Below are 26,929 nucleotides of genomic sequence, written 5' to 3' on the forward strand. Positions count from 1 at the left end.
TAAAGCAATGGACTTTGGACATGACAATTTGTATGGGGCAACTTATGTAACAAGGCAGAGCTTGCGAGACTTACTTCACATCTTGTTAACTAGTTTCAATGGCTTTTCTCTTTCAGAGCCTTTATTATAAAGGGCGAACACTGTTTTTCTCCCTTTGCAGGTTACTCTGACAGATGCAGGAATGGAAATAAAGAACCATGAACCACCTTTCTTTACTCAGAATCTGACCTAATCTCCAATAAATCTTTAACAGAGCTTTAAAGGTTTCTTATGGATTCCTCTATAGCCTAAAATCACCAGGACAGTCTGTACCATGTGCAGAGAAAGAAGTTAGCACATTCCAGATAGGAATTCAGAAGCAATTTATACACCTACTTTAGAAGCTGCGAGCCTGCCACCCACGCTTAGCCTGTAGCCACCTATGGAAGTGCTTGGTACTGAAGCATGGGAATGAAAATTTTCCCAGGAACTTAAATGTTCTAAGTATTTGTAAGTTCATCTCCATTTCAAGAATAACAAGCACATGGGCAACTGGCTATGCCCGAGCTCATTCATATTATCATTTAGGTTGTCTTTGTTATACATGCTCTCTGGGGCTCAGCCCGGTAGATAATCATGCCCACTAGAGAAAATTTCTCTGCCTTTTCTCAGTCCTGCGGAGGGCTGGTTGAAAGCAGTGTTCCACTGTTCTGAAAGCAGAGAAACTGGTCAGTGAGACAAGAACTATGCACCATGCACTTAAGTCCATAGTGCATTTTCCAATGAAAAAAAAATACTATGTGAGAAGTGCCCAAAGGAGGCTTTGCTTTAGTATGCATAGTACTTTAGTACTGCCATAGTATGAAGGTCCCCACTTGATATAAAACCCACCCACTGGAGCACTCGCTCAGCATGTTCAACACCACAGTTCAACTTGCTTTTCTACCTAGGAGGATTCAAAGCTACATTTGTTATCAAGGTACAGACTTTTCCGACTGAGGGGTATTACAGCTAGAGCTGCCTGGTGCCTGTTTTCCAGCAAGCACAAGGGAGAGGCACAGCTTACGACAGGCAAACTGCTCCCATCCCCTGACCAAGCTACCTGTAACTGCTACTTCTTGCCTTCTGGGTTTGGTCCAGCTTTCCCAAGGAATTTTGCTAACAACTAGCTTAAGCCATTAGCAGGACAAACTATGCTCTTCTAAGGACTCCTTCACATACAGAATAGCATCCTGTTGCTGGAGGTACTCCTTCCTTTCTCTCCAGTGTAACGAGCCTCACCAGGGTACTCAGTTCACTGCTTCTGGTTGTGGCTGGTCTCTGAATGCTGCTCCTTGTGATGCATGTTTGCTTTGTTCCACTTGCTTCTAAATGTTGGGGTGAGATTACAACCTAGTGTTTAAATTCTATTATAGCACAACGTCAAGCCTTTCAACTTACGCAACCAGAAATAAGGTTGTTCGTACTTGTGCATCATAATACATTCTTCTAATTCTGTGGTCCCATGGGACAACAATTCTGTGGTTGCTACTGACTTCTACCACATCCGGTATACAGTATGAAGTGATAAATTCATTTTTATGCAGCACTGTTGGTCTGTCCTGATACCTCGATGCAAAGATACAAGAAGAGGACAGGCATCTCTTTAGATTTCTGACCTGGTGTGAATACCAGGGAACAGCACTGTATTTTTTGATATAGTACAGGCAAGAAATAAACATGGTATACAAGTCTAACGCTCAAAATACTACACAAGCATTTCCTTTAATGAGGGGAAAATAAGGTACAGATCAAATATATTGTTCAACTACTAAGCTCACAGAAATAATAGAACTGGGTTAGAACATGTAACTTAAGTCATAATTTCCTCCTTTAAATTGTATGACCTCTCCATAGTCACCTTCTGTGGATTCACTCATTTCTCACACAATTGGAAAAGTTATAACACATTTCAGTTGTGCTTCACTAACTTAGATTCTGCTCTCTAGAGTGAACTATCGCAGAGGGAAAGACCTCAGATACGATTCTTACCTCTCGAGGCAGTGACATCTACTGACAGTGAAATTTCTGGAATTACAACAGGGTAAAAGCAGATTAGTCAGGATGAGGTCTGTAAATCTGTTTCTCAACTGTTCATATTCTTCTCCTGTTAGTCATCAGTCACCATGTAAGCAAAAGGACACAGATCATACAGCTGAAGACAACAGGCTGAAGGTCAGTTAGCGATGTCCTTGACAAATTGAGACTCTCCAGTTCTTTTTTCTTGCAATAACCTCAGTTTAGATTCTGTAAAGGGAACCTGCAGTTCATACTGGTCACCATAGGCAGGTTAAAAAAGCCTAACAATGGCATTCGTTCCTCATTTGTCTTAGTGGCAAGAATAATTTATTCAGTACAAGCTACATGTACAATTTTACACAACATTTTCAAAGCATTAAATACTCTCCTCCTTCTAAGGAATGCCGCACTGCATATACAAATAGAAAACCTCATGCCTATTGAGTCATTTTCCTCTTAATCTCAAATAGCTTCTCATGGCCCAAACAGGATTTCTCACATGGCTTTCCTCCATAAATTGCAGTCTGTATGCTACTGTTCTGTACGGTTGCCAGGTACAGGTCAAACAGAAAGTACAGTTTAGGTCACCCCATCTCTATATTCTGCTTTTCAACAAAGACAAATAAAAAACTGTGGTTAACACTACTTCCGTGGGAATAGATAGGAAAAACGGCAATAACAGATGTTCTTTAGACAAAAATTCAGTTTGGCAGGCCAATTCAGCATTTACAAGGGCCAGGCTTCCGTATAATTTTAAGTGGAATTAATAGTTTTCCTGCACCATTCCTACTGCTTTGATTTTCCAAAACATCACCACTAGAGCTTGCTTGTTCTTTTTACTATCAAAGACCAATTGGTTATTGTATTGAAAAGTTCATATGTAATCTGCTGAGAACTAAAAACACATAGATTCAAAAAATGAGAGGCAAAAATCTTAATTATTTTTTTAGAAATTACTGACAGTTTTACACAAGTGGTACTAATTAAATGGTGTCTTCGTGTTTTGGTAAAATAACAGGAGAATTTGGGCATTATTTTTATGAACAAAGAGTCTAAAAGTATAAGCCAGATTATTTGCTCAAGAAGTTTTGGTGTTCCACAGGCTACTGGTTGGTAGATGCACTGACTGAAGAAAAATAAATACATAAATAAAAGTACCGAGTATGTAACACAGACCTTTTCCACAACATAGATAAGTCTCACAACTTATAAAAAGGAATACTTCTGCTACTGCACCTTTCCCAAACAGAACAGTGGTTAGAGCACTTGCTTTTCTGGGACCAGAGTTTGATTTCAGCTTAAGGCCAGCAATGTAAAATGAGCTCTAACAGGATTAATCCAGCTCCTTCTAGATGAATTTACATCCTTCTTTTCTAGAACACCAAATTAGGTCGCATTACTTGCATGGTTCTTCTTTAGAAGTTGCTGGCAGAGGAAAAGCAAGCATTTGACAGTTCAGCAATAGATGTTTGTTGGGTCACTTACATGGCTTCTGTACAGCATGCAGGACTCGACAAAAATACTAAGCTAAGAGTTCGTTAATTACATGGCAACTTTATAAATGTCATGAAATGATTAATATTCCTTTGATTCCTTGTGAGAATTTTAAACTATGCAGTTTCCCCAGAACAGAGCTTTGCAATCTTCAGATTTATCAAATTAAATAATAATTAAAAAAATCATAATGAAAATAGAAAATAATTTGATTTTTAGTTGGCTTCCAGGATCTCCAGTTTTCAAGGTCAGAATTTCAGCAACGCATAGAAAGAGATTTCAGCTTCAAAGCCAGCTCTGCCAGGATCCCCGTGCTTCCTACGGAGCAGGACCACGGACTTCAGGAAGCTCCCTGGGAATTTCACCACCCCAGCTGCTTCGCTGTGAGCCAGACTCTCCCGGCAACCCCAAGAATCCCATTTTCAGGCAGGACTTTCCCTGTGGCCAGTCTCTGTGCTGAAGGATTGCTTTCAGCCACCTGGGTCTGCACATGAGCTCAAACAGCTTGACTGTCCAAAATGGAGGAAAGGCAGTTCCCAAACTCCCCCGCTGTCCCCTGTCCCCCATCATGGGTAGGCGGGGGGGGGGTGTATGCTTTTTTTTTTTTTTTACTGGATTCAAGTTTGTCCCAAGAAATTTCATAGCTGCATCTTGAGCTGTCTGCCTGGCATTTTTTATTAGATCACTTATTAATAATTAATGTTTTATGACTAAGCAGCAAAATACACCTGTACAACAGAGTCCAGAACACTATGGTGTTCTTATTAAGTTGTTCATGTGACAGACCTGTCAATGTGAAATCTTGAAATAAAGCAAAAAGTTAACATAACAAAAAAAGGAAGAAATAATTAAAAATGCTAATTATTATCACAGGTATATTATTTTGTTTTTTTTTTTTTTTAAACGCTTCCATGATTTACAAAATACAGCAGGCTAAATGCTTGTTTCATGTCTTTCATTTTGTAACAATGGTAACATGAGGCAGCAATATATTTTATTTTGTGGTTACTGTGACCCTGGAAAGACAACTGTGACTAATCACGTCAAAGTTATTCTAAGGAGACACCTGATATTGTTCTTTTTTTCAATATCATTGAGTAAATTCAGAAAATGTTTTAAAATGTTTAAAATGTTTTTTTTAAAAAAAACCACCACCCTACCTATTCCGACCATAAGGAATTTCTGTAGATTACATTCAGTAAGTTACATTGAATGTCTTTCAGATAAAGGTGAGGAATTCAGCATTAATACTCTGCTGAAACAGAAAGCAAGAGGCAAAAATCAACTGCTAACACCCAAGTACAGACAGCATTTATCTTTTATTATGACGGCATGATTCTTGAAGTTGCAACAAATACCACTTCGAGGTCATCAGCCCTCAGAAAAAGACATTGCATTCCAGAATCTCTGTAATCTCATCCTTTGTCAACAGGATACATATTATTGCTGAACAAAATTCAGTGCTTAGAGGTCAGAGTCAATGTAGAGGACACTCTGAAGATTTGTGGAAGCATATTACTCAGTTGGTAAAACATTTCCTCAGAAATTGTCTGGCAAAACAAACAAACAAAAAAACCCACACACCAGTAAGCTTTGGCTTTTTGCTGTAGTTTGGAGGAATTAAGTCTCTCTCAACTGTGTTTCTTGACATTTAAGAGAATTGCTGTTTTTCAGAAGTCCACAAGGATTGTTTTCAAACTATGTGTTATAATTCTATTTAATTCAATCAAAAGATTGACCTAAAAATACTGTTTGTGTATTTATGTGACATATCTGTTTCCAGTAGATTTCTTCTTCCAGTAATTGATTATTTCTGCTTACCATAAGCAGAACAGTGCTGTTTGTTATCTACAGGACTCCTGCTCTTCGAATTCTAGAATTAGATTCAACTTCAGTACTTGGTTTATTCTTGGCTTTCTCCTTGCTCAGTGGTTCACTACTTTGTCAAGAAATACATGTTATTTCTCTCCTAATGTAACTCTGATTTTTATATTACTTCCAGTACCACTTTTCAGAACAAATAAAACTCAGTGCTGGCCACCTTTGGAAAACTTCCAGATTCTCAAGATCAGCAAAAACTCAAAAATAAATAATTTCAGAATCTTAATTTCAATTAACTTCAAATACCTAGACTCATTAATGAGTTTGTGGAAGCATGACTGAACTCAGTGCATCACAACTTTCCAAGTTGTTAGACAATATACCTAATAAATGCCTAAACCTACGTAATGCAAGGTTAGCTCATCTCTTCAGAATACATAATAGCAAAAAAAGTATCTTTTTCAAAGGCGATGTATTGATCATTTGTAAAGGTGAACCTCCCAGTTTGAAATTTTAGCATCCTCAGAAGATACTACAGGATATCCAAAAATATAAACCCCTCTTATTCCTGTTTTACAGGCAGGGGACCAAAACCATAGTGATTAATTTAAGCTCACGCAAAAAGAGTGGGGCATAGCAAAGAAATCAACACTAGATCTGCTGACATTTAACTTCTGGTTCCAACAGTCTCCTACGCTGGATATGAACTTGGTTTAACCTACCTGTGGCACCAAGAATTGTACAGTTCGAGAAATTCCTCCGTCCCACGAGGCCATTTCCATCATGAAACCTTAAAAACAGTATTCATAGTAAATGCATTACCTATGCAATCTTCCTCATCAGTTACACCATTATCAAACGGTAAGGGAGTTTTCACATACAATTAGGATTTTAACTGCCTTAACTAGTTATGTCATTAACTGCATTTAAAAGAGACTTAGCCAATCTCCTGACTGAAATCTGCTTTAACTGGAAAAGCTAGTAAGTTATGGAGAAAACCAATATACCCTTGAAGAGGAGAATAACCAGTCCTACTGTACAGCACAGCGTGCTAGCCAGCAGAAGTGAGAAGTTTCTCCAAATGTGCGTGTTATGAGTTCTTTCAGTGGCTTGCTTTCACTGAGAAATAGCTCCTTCCTTTAGCTCTGATGTGATCACATTCACGTGAATGAGTTCAAGCCTCTTGCCAAAAGTACGCTGACAATCTGGCAGCAACAGAAACTACCTGGACCTACTTATATGGGAAAAGCTCAGCACTCATTTATTGCTCCAGTTACAATACAGCATTTTTATGCTAGCATTTCTTTACTTTAACTACAAGGTCCACAGGAACACACTAGTGCCAAATAAAGACAGTCAGAAAAATGAAAGTGGTTATGTGGATGATACTCCATTATGAATTACTAAAGGTCATAACAGGAAGAGGTTCCTTGAGTAGGTGGAAGAAAGCACATTAACACTAACATTTTAAATAGTCTAAATGACTGGTTGAAGTATTTAAGTGCAGCACACAAGAACACAGTAAGTAATAACACCACTTGGAAAGACAGAAAACCAAGTTGAGCCCTGAGGGCTTCCAGCAAAGAGATGAATTAATGTATAAACTGTTCTTGGAAAATTGTGGGGAATCCTCACTATTTGAGGCAATCAAAATACAAAAGACACTGGAAATTATACTGTAGAGAACCACCAGCTCTTGTTCTTCTTCAGCGACTGCTCAAAGCAGCAGCAAGGGCTTTTTCTTCTACTGTCTATGTTTAAGTTGTAAAGATACTTTCAAAACATTTTTAGTCTCCATTCTAAGTGTCTGAGACTATTTCCTGGTAGGATAGTTAATAATTTTAAAGAGAAAAATGTAAGTGTATATTTTAACAAACCATGAACTATTGAAAAACACTTTTTTTGGGGGGGAAGTATACAGCCTGAGCTAAGGCTGGATGTCACCAAATGCCATGCAAACAGCTGAAGCATTCACTAACGTACCTTTGACGCACTTGAATACAAGCTCTGCCCTCTTCAAGCACCATGGAATGGTCATTTCCTAAAAATAAAAGAAAAGCCTCAATGCCCAATGGATCTAACCAACAAGAGCAGCAGAGAAGTTATTAAAAATAATACATTTTTGCCATAGAACTACATTTTCCCCATCAGGTATTCAAGCAGCATTACAGATGTTACAGCATCCAAGAGATTCAGTTTTCCAGAGTATTCTACACAGGTGGTATATACCTTATAAGTGACCATAAAAGCACTGCTACTGCTTACAGGTAGGAGAGCTCAGGGTCAGAACAGTCTATACATTTTTAAGCTGTTATCTGGAATAAAAATGTTGTTGACAATCCCATTAATGTCATTGCAAATGGGTCTAATTCTTATGCGGAGCTTTAGAAAACTGTATAATATCCGATGGATAACTGTCAAATTTGTGCTTCAGCTAGCCAAAGATAGGCTCCTGACCACATGTTAACAGCCATAAATGATGATTCCTAGCTATTCTTGATCATTCTGGTTAAGGTTTATTGGCATACCTCCTGCTTTCAGTAAGAACCTTCTCTCTAATACTGGAAGAAACCCTTCTCCCCTGAAGATGCATTTATGTTGATTGTTTTAACTCTTAACATCCATCTTCATCTGATGGAGGAGTTTCAGATATAAACAGACAGTAAATTCTTCCCTGAAGTTAAATACCAAGATGGGATATGAAAACCACACTGGTTTAAGATAGCTTAAGATATGACTACAAGCACTGGCCTAAATAATTTAGGTTACAGTTTAAATACATTAAGTACATTAAACGTTCTTTGACTGTATGCTACAAAGTGAATTATATCAAGATGAATATTCCTAGTCAGAGACAGAATGACTGTCACTGTAAATACTTCTCAGACAGAAAATAGTACCTATTTGTTCTGATGTACTCTTCAATATCAAAATGAGCACTTTCTAGTCTGAATACAGGAATATAGACGTGGAAAGAAATTTATCGTTCTACATACCTTTTCAAATCTACGCTGTACATAATTTTCTATTCAGTAAAGCCATCCTTTATTTTGCAAAGCCAAACACTGTGCAATCTGTCATGTTCAAATAGCTTGATTTCAGGATTTAAAAAAACAGTTATTTGAGAAGCAAGGTTACCTAAGAATGCCAACAGATAACACTGAAACATTACACTGAACGTAGCTGCATTAAACGACTACTGAAAGCCAAAGTTCCTACTTAGGTGGGAGTATTTCCTGCCATTCCCAAAATACATAATATGTTAAAAACAGCATAAGCTAGAAATGACTTTTCAGAAGACTTTTTTCATGATGTAAATCACTGTATCAATAGATGCTGCTTTTAGGGCATACAACACATTAATCAGAACAATGCCAGACTTCCCCCCCGCCCAAGCTTTCTGGAAGAAATACTTGGTCTTTGTTGTAATTTATCTGCCTATGTGTGCTTTCTGTCACAAGTAACGTAGGCATTTATTGTTAGTTTTGATCACAGTTTCGGCTTAGGTAAAAAACAAGTGTCTAAAAAGAAAGATCCTCTTGCTCTGAAGGCAACTCAGGAATACCTTGTGTAATCAATAGAGGGAACTAAACGTTAAAAGGGCTGATCAAAACAGCAAGATACGACACTATTCCTTGCACTATTTCAGAGGAACATAGATGTTAAATCTTGTAGGCACTCAGGGAAGTAACAGGTTGAATCCAGAATGTCACTGCGTGCAAGCCACAAGAATTGAAAATGATGCAGTAGTGATTAAGTTCTAATTCATCTTTAAAAATGTGAATTTTCATGATTTTGCTATGCTATCAGAATTTTTCTCTATATGCAAACTAAGTAATAGTTGTGGAAATGAAAAAGGATTGGCTAAGTAACCAATTCAAAATGCAGTGCAGGGGGTAGGAAAAAAAAAAAAGGCAAGCACCTCATCTCCTATAGTGAGGCTTGGTTAACAGCACTCAAGCAAGTAAAAAAAACACCTGGGACTTTTAGTTCTGTTCACTAGCAGAGACCACACCTCACTGTTTTCGGATGCAATGATTTGTTGTCAAATTAAGATTTCTTCTGCTTATTATTAAAAAAAAAAAGAGGCCAACTTCACTGATTAGAAAGATATGCTGCAAACCTTTTCATTTGAACAAATTTGTGACAGACTCACTACATGTGGCTGCTGCTTTTATAAAGCTAAGGGCTTGCACCTTTGCAGAACAGTGTCATAACCAGGTAATGAAAACACTGAAGTCCATAAACGTCTTGTGGGACAAAGATTTCAAACCAAATTTCAATAGTTAATTTTAGTAAGTTAAGAATTAGCAATATGTTTACACAAAGTATACCTATGCAAATCCTAAACACTGTATGAGCAGTTATACATTTAAAAGCAGGAAACTCAGATGAGAAATCTTTGAGGTTAGCATACCCATCAATAACCTCTCTATATACATAAGACATGTTCATAAACATTTGTTACACAGCTTACACTCTCTTCATTTCTACTTTTTTCTTTCCAAAACATTTTTGTCTTAACTTATGGCAAGAGAGACAGCTGCCCGAGATCCCTGAAGAGTCACATTTTTCTCAGTGCTGCTGTGTGGACAGCAGCAATGGCTCCTGTGTTGAAACTACCAAGGACGCATGCCAGCTCTAGCATTTTTAGCGATCCCATGCTATTAGAGCCATTTCATTCCATGACTAAAAGTCCCATTCATACAGTTTAGGTATCAGTTTATATTAGATTCTGAACAGTGATCAGACCGTAACGCCTCAGTTGTCCTGAATTTGAACTTGTCTGCTTTTGCCTTTCTCCAGTATCAAACCCAGTTTCTTTCCTTCATTTAACTTAATGATCAGAACAAAGAAATCTTTTTTGTTGTTCTCGTCGTAAGAAAAACTAAGGAAAACAAAATTCCTAATTTTTTAATTTTCATAGAAAAAAAATTAGCTTTATATGAAGGTCCAGTAATAATGAAGTGTAATGGCTTCACTGAGATCAATACACTCATGACTTTTGTGAGGTTACGAACACCATTCTTCCACCCATTAAAGAAGAAAACCTTTGGAAAAAGCACAGAGAAAACTCATGATGAATGCCTGCCACAGCGAAGCATGCAAACATCTCTGCAGCTGTGCTCCTGGTTAACCACTTTACAAAAATGTTTTTAAGTAGGTGGTAAATGCAGATTCAAAACTGGGGCTACTGAAGGCACCAAGTTCAGGTTAACTTTCAGAAATCTGTTATTATCCACTTTTCCCTCAACAACAAGTTACATATGTGTGTGTTTCAAATTAGGTCAGCCAGCTGCAAAGCACTGTAATAAGCAATACTGCTAAGGCAATTCACACAATGCAGTTTCGGCTAAACATACACTTATCATACAGGTCACTTTCTGCTTACTCTGCAAAGACTGAAACCTTAATACAAAAGCTAAATTGTTTTACCAGGACCTTTTAAGAATCCAGCACCAGACAAGAAGATAATTCTTCAGTTTCATACATCCAAGCAACAACACACTCTCAAAGCATGTTGAACACTTGGTCTTGTGCTTTACTTGTATTTTAAAATACAGGTATGCAAATGAAAGCTAAAACTAACAAGGTTTAAAGGAAAGGGAAAAAAAGAAAAAGAATGTAGTCAGATGGGTGCTTGACTTAAAAAAAAGTCAATACATTTATGAAATATAGTAACTGGGTCCCGTGAGTTCCTAGAAGTCTACTATTATGTATGAAGTATGTCCTTTAGAAGCTTCATTAGTGGACATTTCAAACTTTTGCACTGCTTGGACTTTCACAATAATAGACCCTGATCTTGCAAAAAGGGGGCACTTCTACACTGTGTGCCAATCAAATTCTATTAAAAAAGTCACTGTTAAAGGTAATCCACTGGTGAGCCTTATCTTGCTGAGTCAGGCACTTTCAAAGAAGGAAAGGCAGTATTGAAATTTACAAGTGAAAAATGAAAGGGTTATTTAAAAAAAACCCTACGACAGACTATAATTATCCATGCAAGGATATCAGTAATGGCAGCATTATCTTTTTCCTCCTCATTTCTTTCTCCTCATGAAAAGGAGACTTTTCATCTCCTAAGGAGGTGAGACATATGGCTGTACTGCCTGTCCACTGGTTTTCTCCCTGCATCCCCACCCCCTTTTCTTCTCTGCTAGTATCTTGTGAGCCAGATGTGACAGAAGAAAGAGGTTGTCAGTGGTACTAAATTATTGTCCACAGTGAATAGTTACAGTTCATTAAGAGACAAACTCTACACATTAGTGTTCCACTGAAGAACAGAATACAAAAGCTCAGCACAATAAGTAATCTTGTATCTACAAAGAACCTCAGCAATATGCTGCTTCTTGCCCTGCTGGTATTTGGTGGACTTATAGAGGAAACAGGGACAGAAATTAATGATAAAAGTAATTAGGCAGTGAAGGAGGGGACAGTTCAGAACAAAGGTGAAATTTGGTTGCTGCTGAGGTGGTGTTTAGGGATACTTCTGCTGCTCATAAAACTTAGTTTTAAGGTTTTCTAACTAGCCACAACTAAAACTAGGGATCTGCTATCACTATCGCATTAGTGACTCTGAAGGTATAGTTTCTAAGCAAGAGCTGTTGCCAGAAGACTTGCAGGCATGTAGTCCCACCTTTCATTAATACTTGTGCAATGGGCTGGATGAAGGAAGTAAAGTGTCCAAAATGCAGGATGGGAATAAAAAAAACCAAAGTGATTCAGTTTTTATGAAATGTTTTTAACTGGTTCAGTTCCTCAGTTTGGGTCACCGTACAGACACTAGTGCCAGCACAATGATGTGGCAGGAGACAGTGCAATGATGTGGCAGAAGCATGTGACTAGGAAAAGCTGTCCCATTTGGCTTAAACCAGCATGAAACCCTTTGCAAAAATCACTTTTGATGCATCCTACAAGATAAAAGCAAACTAAATCTTTACATTTACTTACCTCTGACATATCGTGCACCAATAGGAGAGGAATACTAATGGTAGTAATGTCATGTGTGCAGCAAACTTTGAGAATATTTCTGAGTCCCATGATTGCAGGATCCCGAGCAGTTATGTTACCAGATCTTACGTTATCATCCACACAGAGGTGAAAGGCAACGTGAATTTCAGAAAGATTTGAATGGCGTGTGATGTAGAATTCTCCTGCAGAATAATATAAACCAAGAAGGCAAGACATCATGGTAGTGATCAGTACTGAAATACAATTGCTAGGCAACGTTAAGGATAGGGTCATTTAAGACAAAAGGTAAATACAAATATACAACAGATCAGAACACATACACAAGGAGATAAAAAAAGTTAGAAACCAACTGATCTAAAATCTCTTGGAATATAATTGTTTTACATTCATCCTACACTCACTTCCCTGCTTTGATGGATTTCACTGGCATCACGGACACCTGGTGTAATAAGACATAACAGTGCCAGTACAGGCGGATATGAGCTATATATAGCAGGAAACAGAAAAACAAAACACAGAGGAGTTGTAATACTCAAAATATATAATGTAAGCACTGAATTGCAGACAGATGTGGGAGGCGGAAATACCAAAAATGGATGGGTTAAAATAAAGAATGCAAAAGGTCTGTGCAAAAAGATAGGGGGTTACATAACAACTGTGATATAAACTGGAAAACAAAGGTATCAATGGTCAATAGAATTTAAAATAATTCATAGTAATGGAAAGACTAGTTATGGAGTTGTGTTCAAAAAGTTACCAAGACATCTTGTTGGGGATATTTTTAGACTTGCATTCATTTATCAAAGGCAGAGAAAGCGTCAGGGGCAGTGAAATACAGGTGTCTCCATCTTACCTTTCTGCTGGAGATCAAAAGTCTATACTACAGTGAACAAAAAAGCAGGTATGCAATACCCCTATTGTTTTTCAGTCAACAGATAAACATCTATCTTCAAGCCTATTTTCACTCATCATCTAAGAAACTACCTTTGTACTGGGACAGCTGAAGAACGGGTATGTACTCCATTCTGATGGCTGCTAAGGAGGTAGTAATCCCCAGCAATGACCATCTAAAATTAATAATACACAAGCCACTGCTGGAAGATTCACCCGAATTTATCTGTTAAGGACCCAAGTTGATTTATAATCCACTTATACTAACGAGATCTAAGACAATCATGAAAGCAATTTTAAGAAGCCCTCTTATTCAAGCATGGGTTGTATGGCTTTAGTTCCTTCCCCCTCCAACTCTGTTCCACAGACTTCAAATTCCACAGAAGCTTTCCTTACTAAAAATCACAATATATACAGAAGATATTTCTCTTTGACAGGAATGGATTTGTACATTCTCAAAGTTAAAAAACACATTCTAAAATGCTTTACTGTATCACAACAGTGACATATTTATAATTATTTACAAACCAAAATCAGTTGCTAGTATTTCGGTTTCACCTTTTCCTAAGATGCTCAGAGATTTATTTTTTTTCACTCTCAAATTTTGAAAAGAAATTTTAGGCACAGAGAAGTTAAGTGATTTGCCCCAAGTCACATGACACAGTGGGAAAGCTGGGAATAGAAACCAGATGTCCTGACACCCAGTTCTCTGACTTAGCCACAAGAACATCCTTCTCCTCTGATTGAGGTCAACTCGGGTTTAGTTTATAATTTATGTCCTGACTTCAGAGCTAAAAATGTGCATCTATAAACCACAATTTGCTTTAAGAAGAAGGGGAAAATGCAACAGAACTCACCCGGCAAAATATTTGACTGGTTTCGTTCAATATTCTTTAATTTATCTTCATTTCCACTAATTTTGTTTTCTGTATATAAATACATAGCACACATATTAAACATACCACGTATTAATTACACTTTGGCATGAAAGGTTGATGTATTGAGGTAATATTGGGCTTGAATTTTTACCACAAAGTTACCATAAAGTCCCCAAAGAGCAGGGGGATGGACAGGAAGTGTCTTTGCTGTCTTCAATAGACACTGAACTGAATCCCATCTCAAATCATTAGCTTTCTTATTTAATCATCCTACAGATACCTCTTCATTTGGACAAAAGAAAATACAATATTCAAACTTAATACTAAACTTTCCAAATAGCCCCCACAACTACATAGTACCTTGTTATTGCTTTTTATATAATGTAACTATTTAACACAAATTTGTTCCTAATATTACAAGAAAAATTTTAAAGATATTTACATAAATAAGCAGTATAAAACCAGCTTTCAGTATTTTCCTCCAGTCTACAGCAATATGCAGGTTCCTAAGAAAACTTGTTTCTCTATATACTTTTATGAATCTATTCATGTTACTGACGTATTTAAACCACATAAGTAGTTCTCTGCAAGAAAAACAGAGTTTCATGATGTACAAGTACTGCCTTAACACCATGTGGTCAGAAAACTTCACAGCCATTTGTAAATATAACTGCAAAGTAAACCATTCACATGGATTTGGTCAGCACTAAAAAGTATACACATTTAGTCAATTTATTATGCAGTATCCACTTACAAATTGCAACTCCTCTTCTGCAATTTTTAAAGCTTTACATTTAAATAGAAATAAAAAAAGTCAAGTCAGATAAAGTCCATGTTGTTATTTAAACTGCAGAGGAAAGCACAATGGCCCCATACACTTCCTATGCAGTTTAAGTGTGATCAGAACCTAATGATTTTTTTTTTTTTAAGGTATGTCTTACAGCAGCAAAGATATCATGTCAACATGTTGTCTGTGAAGACAGAATTTCATGCAGACTTCTTATAGTTTATTGATAAACTAGAACATTCCATTTTATAGATCAGGTAACTGAAGAAGAGTGAAATTAACTTGCCCGTAACCATAAACATTCAGCTGACCACTATTCTATTTCAAGAAAAGTAATTTTGGTTGTCACTGACCATGATGTCTTTTCGACTTACTGCTACGCTGTGCTCTGGCCTTAAGTACAACCTTCTGGACAATTTCAAGCTGTTCTTGAATTCCAGGAAAATGGAAATCCGTGCATTCTTGGCAAACAGTTGCAAAATCTAGGAAAAAAAAAATTAAAATGCACGTCATAAGGCTGTGCTTAGTAACATTACATAATTCTGCTCTACTGTTCAAGCAAGGCCACTTACAAAGGCACCCCCCCCTAAAACCAGACAAAGCCCTAATGTATTCTTCTTTAAATTCTTAAAAAAAGTCACACTTTTTTTTTTTTTTAAAGAAATTGCTTAGGGAACAAAAACCTTGAGTACTGTCGCTCTTCAAACAAAATCACCCAGACCAAAAAACCCCAAAATAACAGCAATAATATATGTGCATTAAAAATAATCATGCTTTAAAAATTATGCCTTATTAAGAACAGTCCTTAAATCTGTGATACTTTATTAAAACATGCATAACAGATACTTCCAGCAGCAACAACAGCAGTCCTGTTTGTTTTGAAAAATGAGAGCTATTAATGAAATTCAACAACAGTGTATTGGAAAAGCAGTAATTACAGTTCTTTCCTTTTAGTTCTCAAAACAAAGATCTGAAAGCTAAAGAAAAGCGTTATAAGTCAAAAAGACCTGCAAGTTACTTTTCCTGATAAGCAAATATTATGTCAGACTTGGAAATACTATACTGATAATTAGGATCATAACATACTGCCTCTGTGACTGGTATTCTAAACTCCTTATCCTAATGTCCAGCCTTCTCTCCAAGCAAGTCAATGGGAGCCAAAACAAGCTATTAGCAAGGAGCTGGACTATACTAAGCAATTCCTACTTCCCATTTTGAGGTACCCGCTCTAATCCCCCTTAGAGTTCTTAACGTACTCTGATTGCCTATCTGGAGAACACCTTACACTCCTGTGAACAGGCTGTGACTGGAACAGGCAAGGTAGAGAGAAAAATCTTGATGTATTCTATCTTTTTTACAGGAATTCCCCATCATAAAAATCTATTTTCAAAAGGCTTTATTAAGTTCTGGTGTCCAAAACTCAGGGAGTTTTCCAAAAGATTGTGTTTTCTCTGCGTATCAAGATAAAATAAGGTCACTAGACATTTTATTTGAAACAAACAAATGAAAAAATCTCTTGTATTTAAATTAATTTTACTTTATCGTTTGCCTGAGCATGCTACACCTACTCAAAACCTGAGTCACAGTAGCCCTACAAAGTCCTAATGTAAGAGACTTAAGCTGGCAATGCACACATATCAAGTATATAAAGAAACTATTCATCTAGCTTAGAAAAAATAGTCTGAATGAAATAAGCATGTTGAAAGTTTATATATAAAGTTCAACCTTCTGATCAAGGCTGTTTTCTAGAGATGTCCCCAAATCCGATTTCAAAGGTACATTTTGCTAGTTGCTGTTCACACATTGTAAGAAATATAGAAAACATTGCAGTCACGGTTTTCAGTCTTGCAAATACTTCAGATACATTGTGAATTTTGAGACAAACGTAACCATTTTTGCATAACAGATTTACCAAAGATGCAATACCAAAATGTTTGCCAGATACAACAGAACTACCAAAATACACTACGTGAACCATATTCTTCGGCTTCCTTAGGATAGGGCTAAACAAACAACGTCAACCAAGTAAGTTGCAGGACTTTGTACGACTGGAGCCCTTCTCCATTTAGCACTTGCCAAGTGATTGGCGTTGCTCAAAACAATGTAAAATGCCTGGATAAACAGTGTGCTCACATGAAGCTCATTTACTCCAACTACCTTTGAAAATCTCACAGAGGTTTGAGGGAGCTTCTAGCCCCTCACAAAATAAAAGCTATTAGGTTTGTATTTTTCCCCAGCTCTAAAACAGAAGCAGAAAAATTGTTTCTGCACTTTTGTAACCCAGAAATTTGGACTGCACAAGCCATGACCTCTCTAAACAACAGCATCAATGTATTACTTAAAGGTCATCTATATAGCAATTTTATGAACCTTTGAACCCCTTAGTGTATTTATTTCTTAAAGAGCCTTTTAGGAAGGAGAATTGGTTCTGGCTAGTACTCTTGCAAGAAACAGCTTTAACAGTTTAAGAGCAAAGTCTCCTCTCAAAGGTGTTTATTACTGCTCTTCTGCCACTCTCACCACAGAGTGGATTTAAAGAAATGTGCCCAAACCTCAGCTTCCGCCTATAGTGGTTTGGGGTCTCAGTACAACCAGACGTTCACTGATGGTTTAAAGTAATACATCCGACTAGGTCAGAGGAGCTGAGACATGAGACACATTCATTTCCGCAACATTTTCAAAAAGAATGGTGGTGCAGACAGCTGTGGAATGTGCCCACAGATAAATTTGCCAAAGTCCCTCTGGAACTCAAAGAAATCAAAATTTACTGAGGATTATATTTAAGGGACTGTATCACAATCTGTAATTTTTCCCCTCTACTGTGGCTGCAAGAGCTAATCAGAACAAAATTGGAACAGGAACAAACACGTTTCATTGGCTGACCTTCATACAAAACACCTTCATCATAGCGTCCAGTTACTGAAAAGACATGCACTTAAAATGGCTACTAATCAAGCCTTCCAGAAGCAGGCAAGTAATATTTCTATTGTTAATTTTTTAATGGAATTTATAATGCTGCAGATATCTAAAGTGCATGGTATTTTTATACATTTGCATATCAATTTAAAGTCTTAAGAGTATTTCATTTTCATCTTTGCAAATAGGTTTCAGTATGCTAAGCTGACAATGGAGAGTTAGAAGCAGCTACTGATAATGTCAGTTTAAGGCAGGGAAATCAACATTGAAGTGTTCACTCCAGTATGTTCCTTACTCAAACACAAAACCTAGGAAAGAGATGAGAGAGGTAACAGTGTATCAGAGCACAACTCTGTCCCCCATCCTATCCACATCTCTTTTTGCATTTGTTACCCTTTTGCAATGCCATGTCCAAAACATTAGGGTCTCCAGTAAATTTTAATTTTACAGGAAGTATTTTTGCGTGAGAGAAGACAGCAAGTTTTTAAGTGACATTCATTTTCACTGGCACGAATACCCCATTAGAGGACTCACCTCTTTTGATTCCACTATACGAACTGATACGGTTATCTACCAATAAAACTAAGCCACAGAGAGAAGTTGAATAGAGAGACATTGCAGTTTGAAGTCTGTGAAGTTTCACTCCACTTCGATGATTGCGCTTATGTTTACAGAAATCCAGCATATCAGCTCTCAGTAATCTCAAGTTATGCATGGTCTTTAACTGAGCTCCTGTACAGAATATAAATTATTTTAATACATATGGTAAAAGAGGAAACTCAGGATTGTTATTAAAACGCAAGGGATCAAAATGCTCCCCTATGTTTTGTGAAAAAGATCTATAAGAGAAATATAATCAATAATACTCAAAGAAAGTTCTTAACCATATATTCAGTTTTATATACATATCAGCACTTTACAAAATAAGAGTAAAAATGTAATATTTTCACATACTGTCACAAAGCAAGGCTTATCTATACCTGAAAGGAGCCTTGTTCCCTATTATAAGGCAATGGATGAAATACTAATGCAGTCAGACAGCGTAAGAAGTCTCTACTGCATAAACAAAAAGTAAAAATTTTAAGCACCTATTTTTCTGTTAATTTATTGTGGGAATTGAATTTGATACCCACATTTTCTTACTAAATATAAGAAAAGTTAAAATATAATTTTTAACCTCTGTGTTTTGATGTTAGTGTGCTTTTATACACTAGTCACCTTGCTAGAGTAGATAAAAACTTGTTTCTAGAATATATGTAAAGAACAAATACAAAACAATTACAAACTGTATATATTATATACATTGACAGTTAAATACTGTAAATAATACATATCTTAGATACATCATTTATTAGCATCTGTTATTATGTTTGGTTTTGGTGTCAGTTTACTTACCCAAGTGAATGGTAAAACTTTCTTCTAAAAGCCTTTGTTCTTCGTAAATTCTTCCATTTCCTTCTACAGATTCTCTCAGCTGGCTGGGCTGAACCTTAATTTCATCACTAAAATGATGAGAAACTTACTGAAAAGTTTATCCTAATTTTTGTTCAAGACCAGCACTATTTTGTGAAAGCTATCCAAAGTTTCCTCAGCTAGTCTGTGGAAACCAAGAGATTAAACCTATTTGAATGAAATTCTCTCATCCGAGGTTTTGCCTTTCTGACATGCAATACTCCGCGAGCATACCAGCAGAAAGACTAGACTCCACTGTTAGATAGATCACAATGCCTAGTTATAACATAAAAAGAACATAGGAATAAAAGGAAAAAAAATTAATTCCCCTAAGCCTATTTATAATACCCATAACCTTATTTATGAAGTTACTAGATAAAACATTTGTTCTTTCCCCACACAAAATGGGAGGTTAAAAAAAGCCATATCAAATGCTCCAAGGTGTTCAAACTACCAGGAAAGATTTCAGATATTGGTTTTAATTCTTTTCCTAAATTCAGCTGTCTAGTAGTAAGTACTGTTTTGGCTACGTGAAAGAACATGAACATCTCTCCAATTTGTTTCTGCATTAATGAAAAGTTTCTCTTTGTTTTCAAAGTGTCTAATCGTCAAAGATGTTTCATAAAGGATTGTTTTATAAACTTGCAAGCAATTCCACTTATTGCAAGTGCCTAGTGATGAGGCAGAACTGAGATATACCATTAATAAATATACACACATATAAGCAACTAGATGCATAAAGATACATATGCATGTGTTACATGCATATATAGACATAAAATATATATACACACACAATTTTTTCTCTCTCTCTCTAAGCTTCTAGTTGCCCTGCTGTAGACTTCATGTGCATATTCTCAAATGCATTAGGGACTTACAGTTTTCAGGACTCAACACAAGCAGGGAGATCACACTTTCTACTAGTGTATGTGAATACAATGATTAAAATATCATCACTTCACATCTGTTATAAGCAACCAAGGTTATCAAGCCAGAATATCCTCACTCTCTTTCAGAGGTACTCGCCTCTGGACCTCTAGCAGTCCATTTCTTACAGCTTTCAGCTCTAAACAACTTCACCTTGGTTTTACAGCAGTAGAAGGCCAGAACATGGGAAGAGGTTCACATTAATAATTATGAATAGCCTTTGTAATTTCACTATCTTTACAGCCTCATGGAAATAATCACCAAAGCTAACATGACAATTCTGTGGAAAAATATTTTAGGATTGCTTGCTTGTGAGCTATGCAGTCCTAGGACATTCTTGGACTAACTTGAGAACTGCAAAAGACTTCCAAAACATAAGTTCACAGACAACAAATTCCTGAGGAAAGTAGTGAGAAATCTAAACATACAGCATCATCTTCCAATGTATTTCTCCTCCACTCTCTCTTCACTCATGCTCCATACACTCGGCTTCCTTATCCCAAAACAAAACACTTAAGAGAAAATGATGAAGTATTTCATGCATTATGATCCATGCCTGTCTCCTCTTATCACTGGTATCCACTTTGTTCAAAGGTGGTGTGTTTCCTGTAAACTCCTTACTGTGTCCACCTGAATCTACTCAGACAGGCTCTTCTACTAATGTGAGGCATGAGAAAGTATTAGGTTTTACTCCTTCTATTTTCTTATTAGTAGCAAAGGTGTCGGTTACTAACGATAAAGAATAAGGATCTCCCCAAGTTACAAGTTGTGATTTTCCTGCTATTTCCTCAATCAGAAAGCTTTTCATTCAACTCTCGCCAGTGTTCACGCTAAAAAAATCCATTTTTTTTAGCTGTCCAGTAATGTATGCATTAAAAAAAAGGCTTATTAATTCAAAACTTGTGATAGTGTTACCATTTATTAAGCTACAAATATTCTGCAGAACATCTTTAAGTGGTAACAGAAAGCCTTGTGAAATAGTGTTAAGGATAGACATTGTAAATAAAGGCAAAATAGGAGGAAACCCCATTCACCCATTCAACTCAAGTTGTAGTTAGTGGATTAGAACACTATCTGGTACAGAAAGGTTATAACGTTACACAGTGAAAAAACTCCTAAAAATAAATAAATAATTATGATGGTTTATTTGCCTTTGTTTTTCTTTGATTACCCTATTTAAATCGTTAATCTGAAATAAAGATTACATAAAAGCTAGTCCTTTTGAAGTCTTACAGATGAAAGCATCAGAGAGGAACTAAATACCTGATCGAGCTGTTGTTGGGATTCTTTAGGTCCTGATGGAGCTTTATCACCCATTCCTGATACTCCTGCTTCTGGATAGCAGTAGACTGTTTTAATTCATTGGTCCATTTGTTCTCCAAATCCTAACAAGACGACAGTGATAATTTGAGTGGTTTGGGTTTTCTTTTTAAGACAATTATTTGCATGAGGTATTCTAGTTCACTGAACTTAGTTTACCTGCTGAGATTCAAAATGCTGAGCCGCTAATGAATTTACATCTTGGTCTGTTAGCGATTTCCCTAGCTCCTGCATCACCTTATCCATTTCTGCTCCTTGTCTGAAAGAGAAGAAAATGTACATTTACAACAAGTGACACTTTTAAAAAACTGGCAGAAGAACATCCATTGTTGTTCATACAGTTACTGATACAATGATCAGCTGTATCAGTCAGCTGGTCAATGCTCATCACAAGCAGAGATATAAATGAAGACACAGCTGAAAGATAAATCATGCAGTACTTTGTCCATCTGCTTGTTTTGGAATTGGAATTCATACATCTAAAGTCTGTCCTCACAGATACTCAAAAGAAGGTACAACAGTATCTCCAGATACTCTAAAAAAAGCACTTTACTATCCTAATCATTAGAAGAGTTTTTGAACATATTCAGTCCCTTGCTTTCCTCCTACCCCAACAACAGATAACGCAGACAGGTAAACACCAAGAAGTAGGCTAAGCATACCTATTTTTAACAGTCAGATGAGCTTCCAGCTCATACTACATTCAACAACGGGACTTGGAGTTAAAGGGCTATCCTGCTGTCATCAGTTCATCCAATACCTCATCCCTCCTTAGTCTTGTTAATCCCTGGCTTCACTTAAGTCTTCAGCAAGGAATCGATTTATGCTAGCACAGATTTAGCAATGAATATCCACAAAACAAATTTGAGTTGAGGGTCAAGGATTCCAAGTCAGCTCCTGTTTAAACAGAACACCACCTACATGCATCTGGGATAGTCTCAGCTGCCACCGACATACAGACTTTCTTGATTATGACAGATATGATAAATTCCTCTGGAATCTATATCACACTAGAGCTCTACAACATTACTGCTCTTAGGATTAAGTGCTCTTTCTTCTAGATGTATACTTGAGAAGAGTCAATAAGCAGCAAGAAGTTTTGCTAACACATTATTGGCAACATTTATTCCCAAATCAGAGATACGTTAAGATTCAGTCTAGAAGAAACTATATGAACAGGTACGCATTGTATAATATGAACTTAAACAAACACAACTCAAGAGGAATATTGCCACTTAGAATGCTAAAACATACCTACTTAGAATATTCTGGCATCTCACAAGCTTCACTAGTATTTAGTATCTATAGTATATCTATATTTGTGTGCATTCATTTTGCTTAGCCTATTTAGTCTTAAAAAGAAAAAAGAAAACTCTGCATTGTATGTGTTCCCTCTTGTGGGCAAAGCAGCCACCTGCAGCTATTCAAGCTTATTTGGAAACTAAGGATCCCACACAGACTTTCCTAAATTTCAAATTAAAGTTTGTTCAAGTCTTTTGCTCATCTTTTCGCTTCCAATTTTTCACTTAAATTACATCATAACAAAGGCAAAACATGGTACATACATGCTTAGATATCCTGAAGTACTTTACGTTGCTATACCACTTACAACGTGGATAGAACAATGGAAATCAAATCTTGTCTTACTTTGATGGCCTTAGCTTTTATTACTTGCAGTGAGTGAGGAGAATATAAGATAGTTGACCCTAAAAATATAGGCTAAGTATTACAATACTTTAAAGAGGGAAACATAAAACTAAAATAGGGCTTACATAGACAAATACAAGTTGATGCACGTTGTCCTACGAGTTGTATACACCCAGTTGAGTGCACTCCTATTTAATAAGATAAATTAAAAAAAAAATACCTTTCCCGTAGTTTTTTCAGTTCCACATCTCTTTCACTTATTAATTCTGAGATGCTAACAAAATAATTGTGTTCCAGGTTTAACAGCATTTCAGAAGCTGGAGAATGTATCAGATCATGATAAACATCAGCAAAATCTTCATCCCAGCTGGTTTCTTCAGGCTTTGCATATTCTAATGTTGTCTAAAAATTATAAGAGATTGTAAAGCATATGGTACCTCTTAGGACATATAAGGATCCCTCACAACGGCAAAACCAACTGGGCATCCATACTGTTGCACAACCTTCCACATACATGAATTATCTTTTTATTATTGGCTTTCTGTATTCTGCTTTAGCTTTAACATTCTCTCCCTTCCCATATTCTTTCTCTTTAGCAACTAACAGCAGAAACATTAAGGTTTTCACTACAAGTTTTCAGCCATTACCAACTTAGAAAGAACAGTAATATCTGCAACAGTATTTGCATTTAATGAATTTTAGATAGGGCCCAAAACAACAGCTGTGCAAACAAAAATGTTTTGCTAGAAAGGATGACTAACCTCTGATGTCACTAGAATTTGATCAACAGCACTGATTTAAGAAAAGCAATTTTATTGAACAAAGAACAGTCCAAAGACACCAGTTTTTCAAGCTCTGAAACACTCCTTACATTTGCAATCATTCCCACCAGATTCAGCTGGCAAATTGAGAGTGTATCATTGAAGTGTAGGTTAGAAATGTCAAGAAATGATCTAATCCTAACCTTTGCACTCAGGCTAACCTGCTTATAGAAACCTCTAACATAGAAGACTGTAAATTCTTTCAGTGTTTTATCACATTCCCATTCTCGTCCAATACGTATTTTTTCCTTCTTAAAAGTTAAGCTAATTTCATTTTGTCAGTGTTCCTTAAGGCAGATGGTTTGCTTCCAATTATCTTTATAACAGACAAATGTTTTGGAATTTTTCACACATTCTTCTATATTCCACGATAAGTAAATTAAACTCCTACAAACTTTCCTTCAAATGCTGCAGTTTGTCATTCTTTTTTCCCCTCTTTGCTAGGACTCCTCAGTTCTTTTACATTCCTCTATTTTGAAGATCACACGCAAAACTGAATGTAATACTCCAGCTAAAGCCTCATCATTGCTAAATAACGTAAAATAGTTACATGAACTCAGAAAATGAGCTGAAAAGTCTCTTCCAACTATACACTTTTGCTTTGGAGTCTTCATTGCTATTTTTGAGATTTAGGATAGAAGCATCACTTTACTATCTCTTGCTTTGATTCTAATGTCCTACAACCCTTAGGTCTATTTTTGTTTGAATATTACTAACAGTTTACCTCTCAATTTTGTATCTTCTGACTCTACTGAATTCAGAATAAAACAACTGACTTAGAACTTGTAGGATGAAGACTTAATGATCACTTTCAGATAAAAAGAAAAAAACTGTTAAGAATTGGTCAGTAAAACTGAGTTTCAGTGTAACTGTGCATCTTCACAGATGTGGTTCTGTCCATACATGCACACACACTCTCACAAAACAAGTCCTGAATATTAACTTTTCAGCCTTAATCTTACCTCTTTATAAGCTTTAGCCCAAGTATCTGCCAGCTGGTTTATGTCTACTTTTCCTGATTTCACTGCTTCCAGAGCCATTTCAGCTTCTCTATCATAATCTTTTATAGTTTCCTCTTCTATGAACTTAGTAAGAGATTGCTTCAGGTCTATTATAACAAGAAGAGAATGGTCCATCAACAAAACATGTCAGCAGAAGTATCAGTAATCATCTAGGAAACACACAAATAAAGTTTTTCTGAAAACCTTTTACTTAGGCAATTTATTCCCTAGTACTGACAATAATTTTCTTTAATGTTTTGCTGTTTTAAAACCACAGTTTTTAACACTGTTCTAGTAAATACTCTCTTTCAGTTTCTTCAAGCAGGTTGTAAGACACTTATGGACATGGATATATTACACTAATTTAAGAAATAAATTCTTACCATTTTCTACAAAGCATGGCAGATTGTGCAGAAGCATTAGACGTCCATGCAAATGACTAATATTCTCTTGCACAGGGAATTTGAGAGGCACGGTAAGCACTAGATGTTGATTTCCAGCATTGAATTTGTATACATAGTCTCTCTCCCTAGTGCAGATCTTTCCTTTATTAGGCTTCATCTTCTTGAGTTGATTTCCTGCATTAGCAATGAAAATAACATGTATTACATTCTCGTAAAATCCTAAGTTAAAAATGCTAACTAAAAACATGGCTTTGTTAATTACTAACAGCTGCTGGCAAAAAAATATAAAATCCCTATTTTTTCATAGATACTCATACTCATCTCAGTTTTGACTTCCAAATATATAGGTTGCAGCTGAAGCATAAATACCAGTTTACAAAACACTGAATGTTTCTAAACTGTAATTGAGTGTATCAATATAAGAATTTGGGTAATTACTCTTACAAATTACAGTATAAACCTCCTGACTTAAAGTAGAACCATAACAAAAGGAATCCTCATCAATAGCAAACTTTAACTGAGGCACTGTAACTGCGGACATGCAGGTCTCAAAATCTGGAATCCTTCACAGTGCATTAGGATTTTATTTCCTCCTTTCTGCGGGTGGTAGACGGGGGGGGGGATGGGGGTGGGGTGGAGGGGGAGAGAGGAAGTTTGCAATCATTTTCAGAAAAAGCTTATTTTGTCATGTTCTAACCTGCTTTAGGATAGATTGTCATTATTTTTAAATAATACCATTAAAAATAAGCCAAAAGATAAGCAAGAGAACTGTCTACAGGATGAAAGCACATACCTGTATCAGTAATGCTTCCCTCCACTAGGGCTCATCCATTCATTTACATTCCTCTTTTTTGAGCATTATGTGCAAAGCCGGACACATTACTCCAGCTGAAATGAAATCTCCCCAGTGAAACCTCCCTAGTGCTAAAAACCACGTTCCAAGGAGAAGAAAAGCAGAAAATGAAAGGAAAAGAAAGGTATATTTTCCACAGCAAAATTCATGGGACCAGTTTACAGGTTGTTTGGGTGAGTTTTTTTGTGAATTAACCTACAGGCTGGAAACTGATTAAACGAATCAGTTACAAATCGCTTCACAGTAATAATGAAACGCCTTTGACCCCAGTGCTGCTAAGCAGCCGCCCTGCCCCGGCGGAGAGGGCCAAATCCCCTTTCCAAAACCCGTGCCCTCAGCTCGACCGGTGGCCCACGCCAAGAGAGGCAACATTAGCTCCCGTTACTGAAAAAGCAGGAGCAAAGCTGGCGGCGGGAGGGAAGGGCCTGCAGGATCCCGTCGCCCTTTACCCGCCCAAACCCCCGGGGTAAACACAGCCCCTCAGCTCGGACCGGGCAGCGCCCCCAGGGACTGGAGCCGCTTCCCCCGCCGCGAACAGCAGGAGCGGTGTCTTCCTCCCTCCTGGCTCACCTGGGGAGCTCACCCGGGAGAACAGGCAGGCAGCGAGGGGGCGCGGCGGCGGCACCGGGGGTGGGCTCGGCCGCTGAGGAAGGCGGTGACACCGGCTGGTTCCCGCCTCCCCGTTAGAACCTTCGCGTCTGGAGCCGCAGA

General features: G+C 37.0%; 1 protein-coding gene across 6 annotated transcripts; it reads right to left on the reverse strand.

Moving 5' to 3' along the window:
* Positions 1-1,565: 1,565 nt before the first annotated feature.
* On the reverse strand, positions 1,566-26,919 carry FERRY3 (FERRY endosomal RAB5 effector complex subunit 3). 6 transcript variants are annotated; one of them, XM_075761635.1, is made up of 15 exons: positions 26,789-26,810; positions 26,159-26,289; positions 25,345-25,539; positions 24,923-25,068; positions 23,360-23,541; positions 21,652-21,751; positions 21,436-21,557; positions 19,189-19,295; positions 18,328-18,525; positions 15,231-15,359; positions 14,070-14,138; positions 12,301-12,503; positions 7,336-7,393; positions 6,075-6,142; positions 4,834-5,081 (listed from the first exon to the last, which is right to left on the reverse strand). In XM_075761635.1, the coding sequence occupies exons 3-15, from the start codon at positions 25,520-25,522 to the stop codon at positions 4,989-4,991; spliced, it is 1,653 nt and encodes a 550-aa protein (XP_075617750.1). In that variant the 5' UTR covers positions 25,523-25,539; positions 26,159-26,289; positions 26,789-26,810; the 3' UTR covers positions 4,834-4,988. The 6 variants fall into 6 exon arrangements, with proteins under 6 accessions (XP_075617786.1, XP_075617750.1, XP_075617770.1 ...); XM_075761671.1 differs by lacking the exons at positions 4,834-5,081; positions 26,159-26,289 and adding an exon at positions 1,566-3,849 and having other exon boundaries at positions 26,789-26,919; XM_075761655.1 differs by lacking the exon at positions 26,159-26,289 and having other exon boundaries at positions 15,252-15,359; positions 26,789-26,919.
* Positions 26,920-26,929: the final 10 nt, after the last annotated feature.

This window comes from Balearica regulorum, chromosome 1 (assembly GCF_011004875.1).
Source record: "Balearica regulorum gibbericeps isolate bBalReg1 chromosome 1, bBalReg1.pri, whole genome shotgun sequence".
Lineage (NCBI taxonomy): Eukaryota > Metazoa > Chordata > Aves > Gruiformes > Gruidae > Balearica > Balearica regulorum.

Bases quoted from the DNA above. Each gene is read 5' to 3' on its own strand.
- FERRY3 (XM_075761626.1), bottom strand. From the start codon at position 25,522: ATGAAGCCTAATAAAGGAAAGATCTGCACTAGGGAGAGAGACTATGTA. The intron at 15,360-18,327 runs GTGAGTCCTCTA...TTTTTTTCCTAG, and splicing joins GTATAGTGGAATCAAAAGAG to ATTTTGCAACTGTTTGCCAA. The intron at 6,143-7,335 runs GTACGTTAGTGA...ACTGTTTTTAAG, and splicing joins TGTATTCAAGTGCGTCAAAG to GTTTCATGATGGAAATGGCC.